The sequence below is a fragment of the Falco peregrinus genome, chromosome 12 (genome assembly GCF_023634155.1).
Source record: "Falco peregrinus isolate bFalPer1 chromosome 12, bFalPer1.pri, whole genome shotgun sequence".
Lineage (NCBI taxonomy): Eukaryota > Metazoa > Chordata > Aves > Falconiformes > Falconidae > Falco > Falco peregrinus.
In genome coordinates, this window is record NC_073732.1 from 27,708,008 (window position 1) to 27,727,186 (window position 19,179).

At 43.9% G+C, this 19,179-nt stretch overlaps 1 protein-coding gene across 1 annotated transcript in view; it reads right to left on the bottom strand.

The window, feature by feature from the left end:
* The window catches only part of RSRC1 (arginine and serine rich coiled-coil 1), a 167,609-nt gene that overhangs the window by 20,946 nt on the left and 127,484 nt on the right, over nt 1–19,179 (bottom strand). The window contains exon 7 of the mRNA XM_055817206.1: nt 8,767–8,835. Coding sequence (XP_055673181.1) covers nt 8,767–8,835 — 69 coding nt within the window. The remainder of the gene's footprint in view (nt 1–8,766; nt 8,836–19,179) is intronic.

Consider the following 19,179-nt stretch of genomic DNA (forward strand, 5'->3'; position numbering starts at 1 on the left):
CACCCACTGTGCCCGACGGGGAGGCACCTGGAGGCCCCCGGCTCTGGCGCAGGGGGAAGTCATAGAATCATGGAACGGTTTGGGTGGGAAGGAACCTTTAAGGGCCAACTGCTCTAGCCCCCTGCCCTGGGCAGGGACATCTTCAACTACAGCAGCTTGCTCAGAGCCCCATTCAACTTGACCTCGAGTGTGTCCAGGGGTGGGGCATTGACCACCTCTCTGGGCAGCCTGGACCAGCGTCTCACCACCCTCAATGTTAAAAATTTCTTCCTAATATCTAGTCTCAATGTCCCCTCCTTCAGCTGAAAGCCGTTCCCCTTTGTCCTGTCACTCACACCCCTGACCACAGCCCCCCTCCAGCTTTCTGGCCGGCCCCTTCAGGCACTGGAAGCTGCTCTAAGGTGTCCCCGGAGCCTTCCCTTCTCCAGGCTGGACAACCCCAACCCTCAGCCTGTCGCACAGCAGAGGGGCTCCAGCCCTCCGAGCATCTTCGCAGCCTCCTCTGGGCTCGCCCCAGCAGCTCCGTGTCCTCCTTATGCTGGGGGCAGAGCTGGACGCAGGGCTGCAGGGGGTCTCACCAGAGCGGAGCAGAGGGGCAGAGCCCCCTCCCTGCACTGCCGGCCATGAGGGTGGGCTGCAGAGGGGCGGGAGCGAGCCCCTCAGCCGGGTTAGGCCAGCCGGGAGCACCAGCAGCACCAGTGAAACCGGACAGCAAACCCCAGGGACTGACCTGAAGTCTAAAATTCAAGGAACACATTTAAAAGTGATTATTAATTACGGAAGCTTTAATAAAAAGCCTGGAATTGATCAGTCCAATAGCCATTACCTATGGGGGTCTATCGATCCCCTTTTCTGATGATCAGCTCTGTTGAGGAAGAACACGGCTACAGCGGGTGGCCAGCAAAGATGCCATGTTTCATACTGCAATTCCATCCTTCACAATTTTTATTGTTATTTGGATGCTCTTCCTAATTTGCTGCACTATGCCACCGCAACTGTGCAAAACTTCACATTTTTATATTACCCTTGATTTGTTTCTGCTTACTTTTAATTATAAAACGTCAATAAAAAGATTAAACAGACATAAAAAAAGATCACAGTGTGTGCCAGATGCTGAAACATCCTCCAGAGACTGGAAGCGCAACACCAGGTGTTTGTGTCAGACTAATGAAGCAACATTCACACACAAGGGACACAAAGGGTGAGGCTGCAGAGACTTACACTTTGCTGAAAATCTGCCATTATGAAGGCAAAACTGGAAAATTTGAAATTACAATTTTAGTAAGAAATAAAAATTCATGCATCTATACTAAATATATTAGCTAGACTAAATAATTTGGAGATTTAACAGGCTGAGTTCAAGTCATTGCCGTAACAATGAACTTCAATAAAATTTACTGAACATAAACTATGACCTAAGGCAATAACTGATGAACTTAAGGGCATCCTGATATATTTCTATATCATTGAGTAAAGCACTTTAACTTATTACAGCTACATGGCCTGACCTCATGCAATCAAATCTTTTCTTAGCAGATTCAACCTGTGTTTTTAATACCAATTACCTCAAGGTGCAGTCTTTTAACTTTTACTAAAGGAAGCATTAAGTAAAACAGCTGCTTTCCCATGGACAAACTACTGGTTAGATCCCACGACGTGAGAACTCTTGCCCAACAGGTTAAAGATGAGTATAAAAAAATAGAGCTTATCAGCTGGGATATGTGCAGACTTTATAATTAAGGGATCTTCTATATGTTGAGCCCTCCAGGCTTTCTCATACGTACTAACTTTTCTTTTGTGACCCCCCCCCCATCACTCCAAATCCATGTGGGCTGTAAGTCCTCAGCCTTTCAGGCACCTGCGTTTGCCGAGGCGCTGGGATGCACTCATCCTGCTCGTGAAGCGGCGCGCGCAGGAGGCAGAGGGGAGCGCTCCCTGCAGCACCAGCTATCTGCGGAGGGGTTTGGTAGGAAATTCTGATCTTGGTTTGTTGCCACCAAGAGTCCCGTAAGCCAGTATGAGTGTACAGGACAGCGCTAATTGCATCACGCCGGTGAAACACCAGGCAGTAGCCACATGCAGAAACCACGGTAGAAGAAAATCTTCTGATGCTTTCAATCTCTAATTAAACAATCTCAGTAAAACAGCATTTTGTTCACGCTATTTAGTAAAAAGGGAGTTATTCTTCATTTCTTCTTCTGAATTTCTAAGACTACTACTGAGAGAAGCTGAAATGGTAGGACAGGAGACTTCCAAATCAAAACTGCAGCTCCAAGACCATGCGATGGACAGGGACGATTCAGGACAAGGGTCTGTGCTGGTTTCATGATAACACTTCAGCCAAACCAAAGCCAGACTTCGGGGCACTGAAAATCTGGATTCAGATATTACAACTTGGGCCCACCACAGTTATAGAAACCACATTTCATACATTTTCCACCAAACAGAAAAACCTTTACCATTGCACCTTCTCTACCGTGCCTTCATAGCAGCCCCTCACTGACGCTGCCCCTTTGCAGTTCTGAGCTCAGCGGCAGCAGGTACCTGAGACACTGTTGAGATTCTTCCCAAACTGAGCAAAATGACCCCTTAAGTACATGCACGTTACCTTTCCTTCCAAAAACACTTTAGATTTACATATTTGATATGAAATACAAAGGAGAAAAGATACTCAAAAGCCACCTACTGCGTGCACATACCCACCGATTTAACCAAACCAATTAAGCATATTGCTTTAATCGTCCATTTAGGGTACAGCAACACGTTATGTGAGCTGTGCACAGCACAATTTTCCTGCCCTGAGTTAAATCCTATTAACGCACATGTCCCAAACCCTGCCCGAAGGCTGCAGCGCCTGCCCTGCCACGGGAAGGCTTCAGGTACATCCTCATCTTCATCCCCCTGCGAACACCATCAGGGATTTGCTCTGTTTCTCTGTTTAACGGACAATTGTCTCCCAGCACTAAATGCTCTAATACCTCTCTCGTTTGCATTCACCTGTTCCTCCTGCCCACGTGGGCTTCATTTCCAAGCCTATTCAAAACGATATTTTCCAAGCATGTGCCACACGACTTGTTCATATAAATGGAACAAATTAAACTGTCTCCACATATATCCTATCACATTTGTAGCCCTGATTTCTCTCCTTAACACGTGGCCAAGACACCGTATTATCTGCCTGCAGAGGTTGACCTCAGGGATATTAGATTCTGCCACATAGCTCTCTTGTACTAAACCGAGGGGAAACACTTAATCACCCCTGCCTTTTCAGGAAAAAATCAACTTTAAATTTGCCATGATGAAAAATCAATAAACCAGTAATTGCTTGGCTTATCATTGTGTGGAGGAACAAATTGGGAAGCGAAGCTTAGCGTCCACACAGATTTCAGTGAAACACACAGAGTTTCAGGATCACTAAGCCAGAAAAGGAAAAGGTCTCAGAGTGATAATTAAATCTACTCATGCTGATTTTCTGCCAAATTTATTTCCCCAGAGTATATAAAAATGTTTCACTGCTTACTGGGTAGGCATAACTAATCAATTCAACACCGGGCCAACACACACGAGAAACAGAAAATGCAAATTCCAGGATAAAGGCATCAGAACAATGCCCGCCCCAGCGCCAGCACCACCATCACATCGATTTACCTATTGAATGATGTCAAAAGCACAAACCATATTTAGCTGCACCCTGGAAAACTTCTTTTCCTCGTGATCTGCCACAAACCCTTCCGTATGTGCATGCCCAGGGTGGGCAGCACGCCATCCCAGCACCTGCCGTGCCGCAGCAGCCCCAGCCCCCCCGCAGGGTGCGCGCCACCGTGTATGTGACATCAGAAATTTAAAAACACTGCAATGCCTGGTGTACTAAGAGAAACGACCCGACAAGCTCACAGCAATGCCCTCCAAGGCATGTGAACGCTCCTCTCGCAGCCCACCGCCTGCTTTATTTTGGCTCCTGCTGGTACCGGCCTCGGCTCCCTCGCACTTGCCAGTCCGGCGAGAAGCAGCCCCAACAGCAACGGCCCCGTCCCAGTTTTGATGTCATTTCTCAGGCAAGTCCTGAACGGGAACCAGTAAACAAAAACAAGGTAGAAAAAGCCCTCCACTGAAAACACTCTTGTAAAAAAGCACATTTTTTGTTAATAGACCTAATTTCGTGCAGCACATTAGCATAGCTCCAATGGAAGTGCAAATGTAATCAAACTGAAAAATTCAAATGAGACGGAGGGAGCCTTTTTCTTTCTTTCTTTGCTTTTTTGTCACCAAAAAAAAAAAAAAATATACCATTTTGCTCTGTGTCCTTCAACTGGCTATAGGGACTATGGTAATTAAAAGATTTAAAACAGCACAAGCCCCCAGTCTCTAATCCGGAGCTCAGGTCAGCTGTCTGTAGATTCTAATTTGTCCTCGATTTGTATTCATGACAGGCAAACGCTGCATATTTAACAGCAAACCAGCAGGAGGGGGCATTGGTGGGCTTGGAGGTCAAATAATTTGATTTCTGAGCAGATTACATGTAACATCCAACATCTAATCTCACACCTGATTTGGCAATAAAATTACAATAAGCGCAATGTTCAGACACCCTCACTATAGGGTGGGGGCGATGCCCAGCCTTCATGGTTGAGGCCAGACCGCAGTGCGCGCAGCGGGTGGCCATGCAGTGAGGATGCAACTGTCCGGGGCAAAGGGTGCAACGGCGCTGCAGGCACCTGCTGCCCGCACAGCCTGGCAGCTCCGGGATGGCATTCCTATTGTAAACCATAAGATGGTGAATATTGGAGAATTAAACCTTTTTTAAAAAATTTAAAATCTAGAATTTCTTTGAAAATTCACTTACTGATGAACCTACGGGTATAGGAAAACACTTGTCTGAAGCTGAACAGACAGAATAAGGGTTCATTGGGTAACAAGTGCCAAAACACGGGGCAACCTGCCTAACTGGACATTACAGGAATTACACAATTTCATTATTAACTTTTCAACCAGAAGGGCTTGGGGAAGCAGGCAGGGAATCACTATGAACAATTATGCACATAATAAAATAGTTGTGTGATTGTATGAATTAAAAAAAATATCAAAAAGAATTGATTTTTCATACCCCCTCCCCTACTCATGCAATAGAAGCTAATCTGGTGAGAATTTAATGATCAAAAATACAAAATCGTTCTCTACGTAATCCAAAATAGAAAACAAACCCGTGATCAGTCTCAAGCGTGTGAAATAATCACAACGCTTTTTTTCCCCAAGCATGGGGAAGCCGGGCACAGGAGCAGAAGACATAGCGCTGCACACCCGGGTCACACCTGCCAGCGGGCGCCGAGCTGTCAACCACAAAGGGCAGCCACAGCGGTTTGGACGCGGCTGCAGAAGCTGCATGAGGAAGCGAGAACCAGGACACGCTGCGCCAAGCTCCCGCGGCGAGCACGAGGTGCCCAGGGCACGGTGGGGCCAAGGGGCAGGGGCCGCGCTCCAGCACACACCGGGGTGAGTGCCAGGAGGAGAAATGTCTTCTTTGTAAGTGCACACGGGACACAAAACTACACAAAACTGGTGGTTTTCATTGTACAATTTCTCCAGGTATCTTGCATGGCCTTGGTATGCTTAACACTTGATAGACAATTTAATAAGACCAGGTATTTTTGGGGGAAAATAAAATATTTCATTCTTAATTGGTAGCTAACTCCTCTAGACAAATTGATGGGTTTTATTTAACAAGCTTCTCTTCAGGAAACATTTTCTATTCATTTTAGAACAGTGCAACACCCTTACAACTTTTTCAAAGACACCACAGGACAGTTTCTCTAGTGCTTATTAATAAACCAAAAAGAAGTTTTCCTCCTGCTTTCGCTGTCAGCCACCATTGTTTCTCACTCACTAACCAACACTTTTTTTTTTTTCCTCCGCCCTTCCACAGCCACCCCTCCAGTCGCTGTAGCAAAGTGGCTGCCAGCACATGAGCCATCCGCAATGGGACGCCACGCAGGACACCACACGGGGCTTTTTCAAAACACCGGGTGCAGCCCTGTGCCAGGTCTTAATCATCACCCAATTTTATATTCATATAAATCCACTCTGCTTGCTTTATCAACAAGACAAATTAGAGGCAGTACATTTTATTTTGCAAGTGTTCTGGACACTATTTTAGATACGTTGCAAAAGGAATCATCACGCACAGCTGCACCAGAGCATCACAGCTCTGAAGCACTGTCATTCCAAACTTGGGACTTTTTTTTTTTTTTTTTTGGGGGGGGGGGGGGGGGGGGGGGGGAGGGAGGAACAAAACAAGCAAAACAAAAAACAGATTAAGGGAATCAATCACATGCATTTTTAATAAAGATTACACTAGAGTTTTGAAATACATACTTAGCATACTTCACTCTAAGTCCCACAATTTGGAGCTTATTAAAGACATCTGAATCTAGAAACAAACAGGGGGTGCGAAATCATGTAAAAACGTATAAATCCTGTAGGATAGCAACCAGCTGAATCACACTTGCAAAGTATACTTAATTTTCTCATTCACACATGAGGATTTAAAGAAGCTTGTTTATACCTGAAGTGCAAATAAGCTTTAAACTGCCTACAGAAATTATTGAGGCTGGAGTTCCAGCTGAAGAAAAAAAATCGGTAAGGAAGAAAATCGGAGAAATTTGATTGTAACCAAAGAAACAGCACCTGAAGTCAGTACATAAGAGACGGCAACGTGGGAACAGGTAAGATGGATTTTTCTAACCCAAAAAACTTGCTAACCACCTGTTCCAAAATCAAATATGTAAAAGATTTCCATAAAATTCAGAGCTTTTGGAGCCCTGAAGGACTTCAGCGCTCAGACTGAGTATGGTATGGCAATACCAGGAAAGAAACATAAGCAGAGATTACCTGTTTGAGACCGCTTGGTCATTAGGAAGGATTCCTGGAAAACAAGGATGTCAAAGCAGGATAAGGAGGAAACTTGCTGCCAGGAAACTGGTGAGATTCTTAAATAGAAGGCAGTGCAGTGGGGGTTAAATACAGCACGTGTGGAAGGGGACTCAGGCTCTGGTACCCGGATGGAATAGGAGAGATGAGAAGAGACGTAGCCACAACAGATGCAAAAATACAGTTCCTGTCCTCACCTTGGAGTTCAGCCTGGCATGCTCAGGAAAAGAGAGGGCAGACGCAAGGAGACTTTTCAATAAGATCAGAGAGACTGGAAAGAAAGGTGGTGTTTTGGAAGGACCGGAGGAGATGGCATAGTAAAATCGCAAGCACCGCTACTGTCCATACAACATGTGGGGGTTTCTTCCCTTTGCTGTATACTCCAGCACCCTACTACCTCTTCCCTTTCGTATGACTTCTCCTGCTTTGGTTTAGCCTAATGATTTTGTTATCATATGACACAGGGAATTAAAAATATCTCAGCCTCTTAACTTCTCCATAAATTTCAAGCTGTCATAAACAGTTTTACTTCCTATCAGTCTCCTCCATGTATGACACCCAGGCCCTAACCAAAATATGATGGGTATTGGGGCACAACACTGATTTTCATAGTAAATTAATCCATCAAAAGGCCAGCTCTGAAAAAATCATAGAACAGTTTGTGTTGTCAGGGCCCTTAAAGCCCACCTAGCTCCAGCCCCCTGCCCCGGGCAGGGCCACCTCCCCCCAGCCCAGGTTGCCCAGAGCCCCGTCCAGCCTGGCCTTGAGCCCTGCCAGGGACGGGGCACCCACAGCTGCTCTGGGCAGCCTGGGCCAGCGCCTCCCACCCTCAATACTCATGATCTCCTCCAACATGACATCATCTTCAACCCCAGGTCCCATTTATGGGGTGGTTAAAACACTGAGTGAACATCCACGCAACCCCAGGCAGGCGGGCAAGGGGCACAGTGCCAGAAGAATCAGGAACACATTTACGCGGAGACTGTTCAGTGTATTAAGTACCAGTTGCAGCCTGAAATACATCATTTAAACCAAATACGCTGAAGAGAAAGTTCACTGCAGTGACCAGTGTGTGGTAACATGTATTTCCAGAGTAAAACCACCGCAAGGCAGTGAAGATCTTCACTATATTTTTTTATATTTAAGTCAATGCAAAAATATAATGGATGTCACCGACAACTAAATGATTAATTTTAATTTGAATAGCTAAGAAACTTTCTCTGTCTATCACAGCTGAAGTGAGAACTTTGAGGATCCTCAGATTGTTTGCATTGGCTCCGTCATGCTGTTGAAAATGTCTCTTCCCATTACTCCCCAACATACAAGCAAAATACATTTGTTTAATTATCCAGGCATTATACATTAACTTTCCACCTACTGTATAGCAAAGGAAAACAGCTCAGACTCTGCCAGCTTTCAGTGCACCAGATTTCATCAGGAAAGAGATTAGCTCACTCTGACATCACACAGACTAATACACTGGCAAAATTAATTGCTGTGCTTTACTGATTTAATCGAGCAGCATAGCCACAAACCAGCGGTATTGGCTGGCCATAAGGTCTTAACATATAACTTTGTCTCAAATTATTAGGTTGCTTTAATGGCAGGTAAAATATTTTTTTTCATGTGGCTGAAATTTCTGGTGCCTTTAACAGTTCTTGTTCATCTGACAGGTCAGGAGCAGAAAGCTGCAGCGAACCTGAGGAGTGCCAGGCTGGCCACCTCGGCTTCAGATGCCCTTGTAAGAAAGTCACGGAGCCCTGCTGGAACCTGGTCCCTTAAAAATAATAGTTTGCCACTTACTGGATTTTAGTTTCTTATGGATTTAAAAACACACGTTACCTTCTTCCTTCCTTTTCTTTGCTTCTTCTTCACTTCTCTCTTTGGCCTTTAATGCTTCATCTGCTTTAGCTAAAAAGAAAAGAAACACAACAAGTGTTATAATTAGTTAATTTATCTTGCCAAACAAGATTTCCTGGGGTTTAAACCAGTTTCCTTTTTGTAGGTCCCACAATGAAGTCGATGCGCATGAAAGAACAGAATTTGGTTCTTAACGTGTTTTCTTTGAAGATATTAATACGGTGAAGGCAACAGCACACGTGGCATTCTGGAGGGCAGCTGCTGCGCACAGTACTCGCTCAGTACCAATCTCTGCACCCATTTCTTGTTACGCAGAACTTTTAAGAGTTTTTTTCCTTACACACAAACCTCCCCACCCTACCTGCCCCCAAACAAAACCGTACAGAAACAAACACAGCTCATTTGGAAACAGAAGATTTGCTGCCATAGCGAGTAATCCGTAAGACCTCTTTTGAGGATAAAACAGAAACAAACCAGTGTTTTCAGGGATGCAGAGCTGCAGCTAGCATTTAAAATGGGAGTCAAATACCTATCACTTAGTGTTAAATTAGGTAGTATACAAATTTCTCTTCATTGCAAATCACAGCAGTAGTACTTTATTCATATTATGACAGTATTCTTTAAAAAGAATCTTTTTCCCTCCAGAAACCTCTTCCCTTATTACTTAATTATCTACTAGTTGCTCAACTGCAGGGGTTTTCAAACACTTTACTACAGATGTTAAAGAAGATTAAAAATATACAGCACAGTAACAAGGGACTATCAATATACTCTGTAAATTAATTAAATTTCTGTTCTAGCACATCATTTATTCCAAAGCATTAATGTCTCAAAGGAGCCATTCTCTTTTATTGCCATCTCACTGCCTGATGAGTGAACTAAGCGAGAATAAGTCTCTAATAGCATTATACTTGATGAAATATTAAGTTTTGGAAAGTATCACCATGTCAAAAGGAAAAGAACCAAAAAGCAACAGAATTTAGAACTTAAACCAGGCCTTCTTATGCAATAAAATCACTGTAAACGGCGGCACAAATAGCAAACAATTCAGTTTTACAGATGCTTAGTCCTATCACCTACTGAATCAACCAGTAATTTATGAAAATCAAATTCATTTCAGGGTGGGTGTGAAGGGGTCTTTCCGACTGGTGTCCCTCTGCAGCCAGTAGCTACAGATTCTTAAAATATACAACTTAAACAGGGGTGTTACAAAACGATAGAAGTAATTACATAGACATCTGTTTCCATTTACATGCTTTTACTCATATTTAGACTACATTTGAAGTCATGAAATATTAAAACTTTTCTGCCAGTGAAGATCATTACAAGAATCTATTAAATTAAGACAATAAAAACAAACTGCTAGTAACTCTAAAGACTTTTACTTCATTTACACTTTATTCTCCTTGGTAAAAGGACAAGGATAATAGAAATCCCATTTAAATTCAATTTTGGTTATATGTGTAATTGTAGATATACCCCTTGAGTCATGTAAAATGCTCAGCTTATGTTTCTTTCAAATTATCCCGCTCAGATTCACATTCTACTCCTTACAACTGTCTTCAATATGTATTAGCAGAGCTCATTAGGCTGAAATTTAATAATGCAAACATCAGGTGGATTTCAAGAACCTCCATTATCAACACAAGATGGATTGCTTATATAGCTCTTGGGCCAACTGGGCACAATTTAGATTCAATAAACTACCATGCCTAAATTTGATTTATCTATTCCACTATGCTACTTTGTTCTTCCTCACCGATTTGTTGCTGCACAGGAGCAATTCATTGGATATCTGAATGGTTATCCAAGGCAGAAAAATATTAAAACACACATAAAAGATATTGCTGGTCTGTGACTAAATCTCTAGTTTGTGTTCGTTAGCTTTAAATTGCTAATTTCTAACCCCTGTAACTACAGTGGAAACTTCTGCTAGCTGAAACAGAGCTGTCCTTTCAAGTCCTGGTTAATTATACGGACAATCTAGCAATTTAGGGAGTTTCACGAGGACAATTCTCTGCTCAGAACTGCTCATTAACAACAATTTAACTTACCCCATAAATCTACAGAGCAGCACATCTCTGAGGTTATAGGGCACTGTCCATTACAACCAGCTGAAGTCACTGAAACCATGTGTCGCTTGAAGACTTTAATGCTAAAAATTCTCTTGAAATATTTTAAATTTTCTGTCATTATTCACTGGCAAAGCATTAAAACCCCAGATTTAATTTGCTCAAATCAAGTTTGCAATTATGAAAAGATTCTAACAACTTATTCCAAAATATAACGCACCCTCTCCGCTGTGTGCGCTGCTACGCCCTCACCCCGCATTTTAGGGTGTTAAATGACCACAGACAGCCCACGCTGACCACTTACAAGACCTGGTGTGTGGAAAAGAACCCAGTTCTCCTGCAATGCGCCTTCCTTAAGCCAGAGGAGGACAGACAGCTGCTTATCACCCCCAGCAGATCAAAGAAGTCACTTCAGCAAAAGTCTGGTTTTAATTGATCCAGGTAGTTGGAGTGCTGAGATTGCTCCTGCAGCTGGGCTTCCTGCATGGATAAACAGCTAGCATGACAAAAGCCTGGGTGCTTACAAAGCTTTCTAAAATATAAAATAAATAAATAAAGAGGTGCTCTAGCTTGCAGCATTTAAGAGCTCGTCCGACCCCAGATAAAATTACAATTCTATTGATTTTTTTTTTTCTCTGAAGGATGGGAAAATGATATACAGAAGATGTTTGAGATGTTTACCTACACTAAAACAATAAAGTTGTGAAATGCAGATATTTGGTAGTAGCCAGTGGACTATTAAGACAAGTATAATGGGATGAAAGAGCATTTTAGTAATTTCCAGGTGCCCCCTATGGAAGGGCTTGTTCCAGCCTGGGACCAGCAGCCCATTGTGCTGGATGCAGCACAAAGGAAGAAGAAATAAATCCTGTCTTTGTGCTGGGAATAAACTATGAGCAAAGACTACAGACATGCTACTCAGACAAATAAACACAATGCAGAAGTGGAACAACATTGCTAAATCACAACGAAGGCACTAACATTTAATTAAACTAATCCAGATTAAGGACCTTCTCTATTAATAAAAAACCCCAAACAAACTAAAACACGTTTCATGTTTCCATATGCACCAATAACCTAAACTCTGAACGTGCTAATGCGTGTTGAAGCTCAGGCTAGCTCTTTGGTCAGCTTCATTCCACCTGCTTCCCAAACCTGACAACCACCTAACTGGAGCCGGCACCCCCCCCCCCACCCGGTACCCCAGCCCCCTCCAGAGCAGCACACACGGTGGCCATGGATTTGGGGAGCGCTGGAGGCAGCCGACAGTCTGAGCGGAGAGATCCCTAATGGAAACGTAGGTTGCCTGCCAGACCTGCAACTTCGGTTCCTGTTGAGGAGCAATTATTAAGTACAGATCAGCAGCTGTGGATCAATGAAAGGCAGGTCATTCCCCAGGGCCAGGGCTGGGGGGATGAACAGGTCCACTCCTTTGCCTTGCTTTAACCCGTTCAGTGCCGACCTGCAATGGCAGCTGATCGTGGGCTTACGCTAAAAACTGGGGTGAAAGGAAAGAGAAGAAAAGAGAAAAGAGAAGAAAAAATAAAAGGAGAAAGACAGAGAAAGAGAAAGGGTGATTTTGTGTGTTTTCCAGTTTGGGAAAGGGAGAGGATGTTTATATGTCTCCTCGACATTATCACTACGCTGACTGTAAAATTTGGAGATGGTACGAGACATCAGAAATTAAATGTAAGACCCGAGAAGAGCAAGTTGAGAGCTGTAGAGAAGCACTGGGTGATAATACCAGGTGGTGTAAATCAGCAGAGCTTTACTAACTTCATTAGCTTCCCTGACCTGTACTACACTTTGTATTACCAATATTTTGCAGAAATTTTCTGGTTCATGCTCAGACACCCTGCCACTCAAGCACTCTACTTACCTATGTACCACACACTCACTGACACAGAATTTCAGGTTCCTGTCCATTTTCCCAGCCAAACTTTATATACTCGCCTAGCTTTTCTTCGCTAATTCTTTCTTCTTAGCAAATGCTATTAATTCAGAGCCCTCTTCCCTCTAAACTGTTACTCTGTTACAGAAAAGAAAGTCTCCCAAGATGTACCCTCTCACTTCAGGAACTTGATACAAGTATTTTAATAAGCAGTTAATAATCTATGTCCCTCCTAAATCATATGACATGTTTTCTGTTCTCCTATAACATTTTTTTTTTTTTTTAAATGACAAACAAAAGCCAGGAAAGCAAAAAGAAACTAAAAAAAAAGAATTCTTCTTTTAAAAAAGAATGAACAGCCTCGTAGGTTTTGGAAAATACTTCAAGCTCAAAACATTACAAATGGTCTTATTTCCTCACCAACACGGTACAACGTCTATTTAACGTTTAACAGTGGCACTACTACTCTGTGCCTTCTGCCTTCCAACCAGCCACCTCCTGGCACTATCTGATCAGTGCGCTTCATTCAAAGCCTGCTGAAATCGGCCACACCACCCACTAACTATTTAGCTACACAGTTTGCACAAATAGTTATGCAAACAGTCACACTGATGAGAATCAGCGAGAAAATAAAAACACCCTGTGTGATGCCGCACTTGGCTGGCAGAGCACGGGAGAATCCTGGCTGCCGGCGGGAGCACCAGGGAAGCCCCAGGAGAACCTGAGGTTCAATTACAATTTTGTTGTCTAATCCCAAGTTCCGCCACACCCTACACGGCTTTGAAGACACCACTTGCTCAGCCAACTAAAACTAGGGTCATGCCCACAGATAACGGGTGCATTAAAGCCTGACAAAAAATTCTCTAATCAAAAGCTCTTGGTGCTATGATTAAAGGAAAAGGCTGGTCACCAATGAGCCTGACAAATTTCAAGGTGGAGTGAAAAAAAGCCTTTATGAACAGAAGCAAAAGTACTTTTTATACTCCTTTTCAAAACTGAAATGAACGTGCTTATACAACAAAAATGAGATAAATGATTGTTAAAAATGTACAGCCTAATGGCACTGCACAAAGGAAAAACAAAATACTGACATTTGATGAAATGCAAATTAACGTAATAATAATTTGAACAAGTTCCCAAGTGCAACACGCACGGCTCCAACCAAACTCACAAATCCTAACAATGCCCTCAGGTTTCTTCCATCCGCTGCATCAGGTGTTTTCTAAATAATTTCAGAACCACCTCTTTAAAAAAAAAAAAAAAAAAAAGTTTTACTCAGCCAGCTTCCAGCTGCTGTCACGCTCCAACACGGGAGCCTGGGGCATGGGCAGGATGCCCCAAGTCCTCACAGGGTCAACCCGCATCGAGTTCACCAGCCCGCGTCACTAAGGCAGAAAGGCGAGTGCCTTATCAGGTGAACTGTTTGTGTGGAAACGGTCAGCACTGCCCCAGAGCGGCATACTTCAAATGGCGATGTGGTATTTCAAGTGGCAGAGCATCCAGGACAGTCACTGTGACAGGGTTCTGTGGCTGTCGGACTCCTCAAGTTCGGTCAGAGCCCCAAGGACCTAGCACAGCGTGTACCGGAGCATCTCAAACCCGGCGCATGGTGCCCTGGATGCCCACGCGGCCCTCTGCCATGGGCCAGCAGCGACCTGCTCACGCGGTGGGCGAGCACAGCCTGGGATGGACGCCAGGAAGGGGGCAGATCTTCCCTCTACAAAGGACGGTAACGCACGCTCACGCTTGCTTGCGCTGCAGCCTCCAGCACAGCAAGAGAGCAAAGCGAAGGTAGTTAAGGCATCAAAATGCCCTAAATGCAAGTGATAACCAAGAGAAACAAACAAGAGCACGTGGAGGAGAGGCATCACGCGCCCGTGGGAGCAGGCAGGAGCAGCCCAGCGCTGAGCAGCCCCGTGGTTTCTGAACCAGATACTTCAGCCCCTGTTTGCACAGGGTCTGGCAGCAGAATTCTGTCGGAATCCCTGAATTTGCTGCTCTAACTGCAGTCTGTAGCCAGCAAATAGTTTAAATGGTTCAAAGTACAGTGTGTGCAAACATGCCTGCAAGGTTTATCTTTGCCTAATGCTACATACTGAAATAAAAAAAACAAACAAACATCTAAAATATCTTAAACCTGGACAAAAAGTACTTGTTTAACTATACTGTTAAGCTATAACCAGTTAACTCTACTAACAATACCTTTTCTTTGCTGGTCTCTTAGCCCTGCTAATACTTCTAACATTCTAATCGGTTCAAATGGCACTAGGAGCCAACGGCCACCCTTAGCTTACCATGAAGATGTACAAAAACATGCTGCAAAAATCAATAGATTCTGTATTAAAACATGCTGTCTTACTGCTTGACATTATGCTAACAGGAAACGCTGGTACAACCTCTTTGGAGACTACATCTGACAGAACAAAAAAAAAAAAAAAAAAAAAGCAGCTTTTCCAGGCAGAGGAAAAAAAAAAGAAAAAAGAAATGAGAGAAAACAAATGGTCTTCACAAATAAATCAACTTCTAAATAGCATAAGTGATGTGCATCAGCCCGTCTCCGCTTGAGAGCCACTGATACTAGTGGTTTTCAATGCTTTTGTAAGGACTCGATGTATGGGTATCATCATTCCTGCTACAGCTATGAGGAACATGGCTCCCAAGCCACAGAGACAGGACACACTCCTACAGCATATGTATAATATTATCTTCTCTTAATTATTGAGTATTAGAAAAATGGAAAATTAACAGCAACAAAAACGAACTTCAATTTAAAATCACAGCAGTTTCTCTTCATGTATTTTGCAATACAGAGAGAGATCCTGATTTTCCCTCAGCTTTCACTATCAATTTCCCTCTGTAGGTAACTGCAGCGTTTGTCTGCGTTGATATTTTTGTAGACGTGAATGCAGACCTGTTCACTGCTTGTGGGTACCGCTCAGAAAACGCCTGGACACACGGCCCCGTGGCCCCCGTCTGCATGCACCAAGCGGCACGACGCACCTGGAGCCAGCGCAGGAGCCAGGAGCATTCCCTCCCGTGCCTCAGGTGTTTCAGCGTTGGTCAAAGCCATACCTACGCTCTACGGCAATGAGACTGGCAGCAAGATCTGGCGCCGGAGTAGGATGCTCCAGCATGGTTCAGCAGCTCCATCAGTGAGCACAGGCACTCGCACCCTCCGGGGCACAGAAGCGAAGCCCTGGGGAGCTGGAAGCGCTTGGGGCTTGGGAAGCATGGAGCCATTCCCCAGCCGGGGGGGCACGGTGGGGCAATGCTCTAATCCTGATCAGCCTTGCACTGGGCCAGGGTAAAGTGCGTTTCAAGCAAAGATGTTAATTAAAAGGAATCAGGAAAATGTGAATTACTTCAAGGTAGAAATAAGGCAGGTGCTGTTTTGGGGGTGCAAAGGGGCTGGGGCTCGTGGAAGGCCCCCCCAGCACAGCCCTCTCCCACCACCACGGGAGATGCACAGAAGAGGCTCAGCCCCACACTGGGATGCAATTTGTTTTACTGGTAAAATTACAAGAAGAGGAGTGTCAGAGCACCCACCAAAGGCAAGATGCAAGCTGCTTGGGGAAAAAATAATAAATAAAAGTCCAATGTAATTGTAGACTTTCCAACTCTTCAAACTTAAAAATCCAGGCTATCCATTCCAAGATGCATTTGGGAAAAAGAAAGCACACAAACTCAAAAAAACACGTATGGGCATCACATCCAAAATGTAGCCAAGCTGACCACGATGCTAATCAGAAAGACTTAACTATTTTTTTAAACACAAACATTTTTGCATTTATAAAATATTCAGGCAGCTCACATATAAAAATAAAAGTATAATTCATTATTAATTTATAAGGCCTTATTTAATTTACATGCTATTTTTCTCCAGTATATTGAATTTATCGAGGCTTGTTGAGATCCTCTCTGCTGAATATTCATATACTGACATGTAAAGTTAGCGGTGATACAACCTGAAAGTGCCAACACAAATTCAAACCAACCACTTTCCCTGAGATTTCCTTGGACAGGAGCAGAGGAGCCCAGCCCAGCAGCCGCTGGTTCCAAACCAGAAGTGACACCACCACACACGTTTGTATCATACCGGATCAATGCCATTTTCCTACATTTTTCTCTTTTCGGTCCACACTAAAATAACATCTCTCCAAAATGTAAATAGCACAAGCATTGAGGGGGCCACTTAGCTGTTCACCCACGGATAAGGGCGCCCTGCTGCCACCCCGATGGCTTCATTTAGCCCCATCCGCTCTAATTACACGGCAGCCCGGTAATACCGGACAATACTTGGAGAAGTTCCTGCCGTCGCTGTCCCAAGTATTATGGGTCCTTTAACGATGCCACCGACGGTAATTACAGATACTGGAGATGCTGGAGCGTTAAGGAGGGGCGCAGGGGCTCCCTGCTCGCTCCCCCAGCTCTGCGGGCTGTCAGCACACATGGGGTTACCTTCAGCCTCGCAGCTCTCCCTGGGGAGGGCACCCCGCACCGCCTCGCAGGGAGCAGCTATCCCGCCGTGCCTCCCGGCGCAGGGGGTGCCACCTGGCGCTTTCACCCCACTGCTGCTCAGTTCCCTTCCCTTAGCGATTTTGGAAAGAATTCCCTTACTTCGGTGTAATGCCTCCCACGACAGCACAGCTAGCCAGCTCGCGGCCACACGGGTTTTCTAGGGCATTAAACATATTTTTGGTAGTTACAGCAATTAACGAGCAACTCACCTCAAAAACCACAAGTGAAATGCAAAAGCTCTCTCCCTCTTGTTCTAACCATGGGTACAACCAGCATATTTACGAAGGGAAATCCTTCAAAGCCAACCAGGCATTTTTTCACTAATTCATTTTTTTTTAATTGTTACAATTTTCGAAATGCAGTTTGGGGCGAGCCTGCTGGATATGAATGACGCAGGTCTATGAGAAAGCACAACACAAAAGAGAGAATATCCTAAATCACATAAGCCCGCACACCGCACAACAGCAGAAGTTGTTCTTCAATCCAAACGGGTTAAATATTAAACAAATTTCTCGAGAAGAGAGAGAGGGGAGCACGTGCATCCTTGTCCGGAGCATTAACATGCTGGTCAGAAATCTGGAAGGAAAAACCACCCTGAACAGGGACACGAGGTGTTGGGAAGCAAAAGGTGAGGACTGACAGATACAGCCCCGTGCCGGCAAGCGGGGCCGGCCTCCCCGAAGGCTTCCCATATCCCGGTTACTGCCTACTGTATTAAGACTGCCTTTCTCATCACTTAATGCTTATTTTCATCACTTTGCTTAAAATATTGATAATCAATTAGGGCTACGTCTGTTTTGCCACAGAATCTGTGTCACAGTCTATCAGACTGTCAGGGCCAATTCAATCCTCATTCAAAGTTAATTTTTTCTTCATAAATCTGCCTTTGGAGGAGTCATTAGGCGCAGAACATAGCCCGAGGTGCAATCACCTATTCTCTTTCATTAGCGGCAGGCAGGGAAGGTGAGGGAGATTATTAGAACTTTGGAATGATCACAAAGCAGCGTGCTGCCTGTCAGATCCCCCCAACATTTAATTCATCTCGCCAACTCACCAGCACGCACTGCCAACAGTTTTAAATGGACATTATTCATGAACATCTGTGACATGCTGAATATTCTGAAGCGGGAATGATGAAAAAGCGGTGCCCTCCTTTGACTGGGAAATTAATTCTATGGTCAAAACAATTAGGAATATAACAAACTTGTTTTGTGATGTTATTTTTAGTCCTTCAAGATATTCCACTTAAAAAGCTATTATTTCAGAAATCTAGGTATTTAAACCTAAATGTGCACACTCCGGATGGGCTAGCACAGTATGTTACAGTACTGAAGAACAATTATTACTATGGAAATAACAAGTTGTTGGGTTGGGTTTTTCAGCAATTACAGAATTAGCTAGCTTCACTATCTGCTTTGTCGCTATGTTTCTAAAATGTGGCCAAATGAGATGACACGTTGGATTTTAATACGCCACCACATTAAATTACAGCTCGCTTTACTCATGGTGGACAGCCAGTTGCAGTGTGTGAAACAGATTCCCAAAATCAAACATATTTATTGCTGCTTCTGTTGGTAAAATGAGCATGCTGTGGCCATTATAGCATTTTTAAGGTAGGAATGGCAGACAGGCCAGTACAAGAGATTGGCATTCACAGAAATTAAATAAAAACCCTACAGTCTCTACGCCATATCCCTTAACACATGCAAGGGTTTTAACATGTAGATACTTTAAGGAAAAGTAATTTACATCTAATGAAATAACATCAAGTAGTTCCTTGAATTTCATTACAAAAGTCAAAAAAATAGCAGTTTACATTTTTTTCCTGTAATTACTATGAAAACGGTGTTATCATTAGCAAACTTCTCACAGCGCTCGTCATTCTCCTCCCAAAATATTCTCATTTTCCAACTG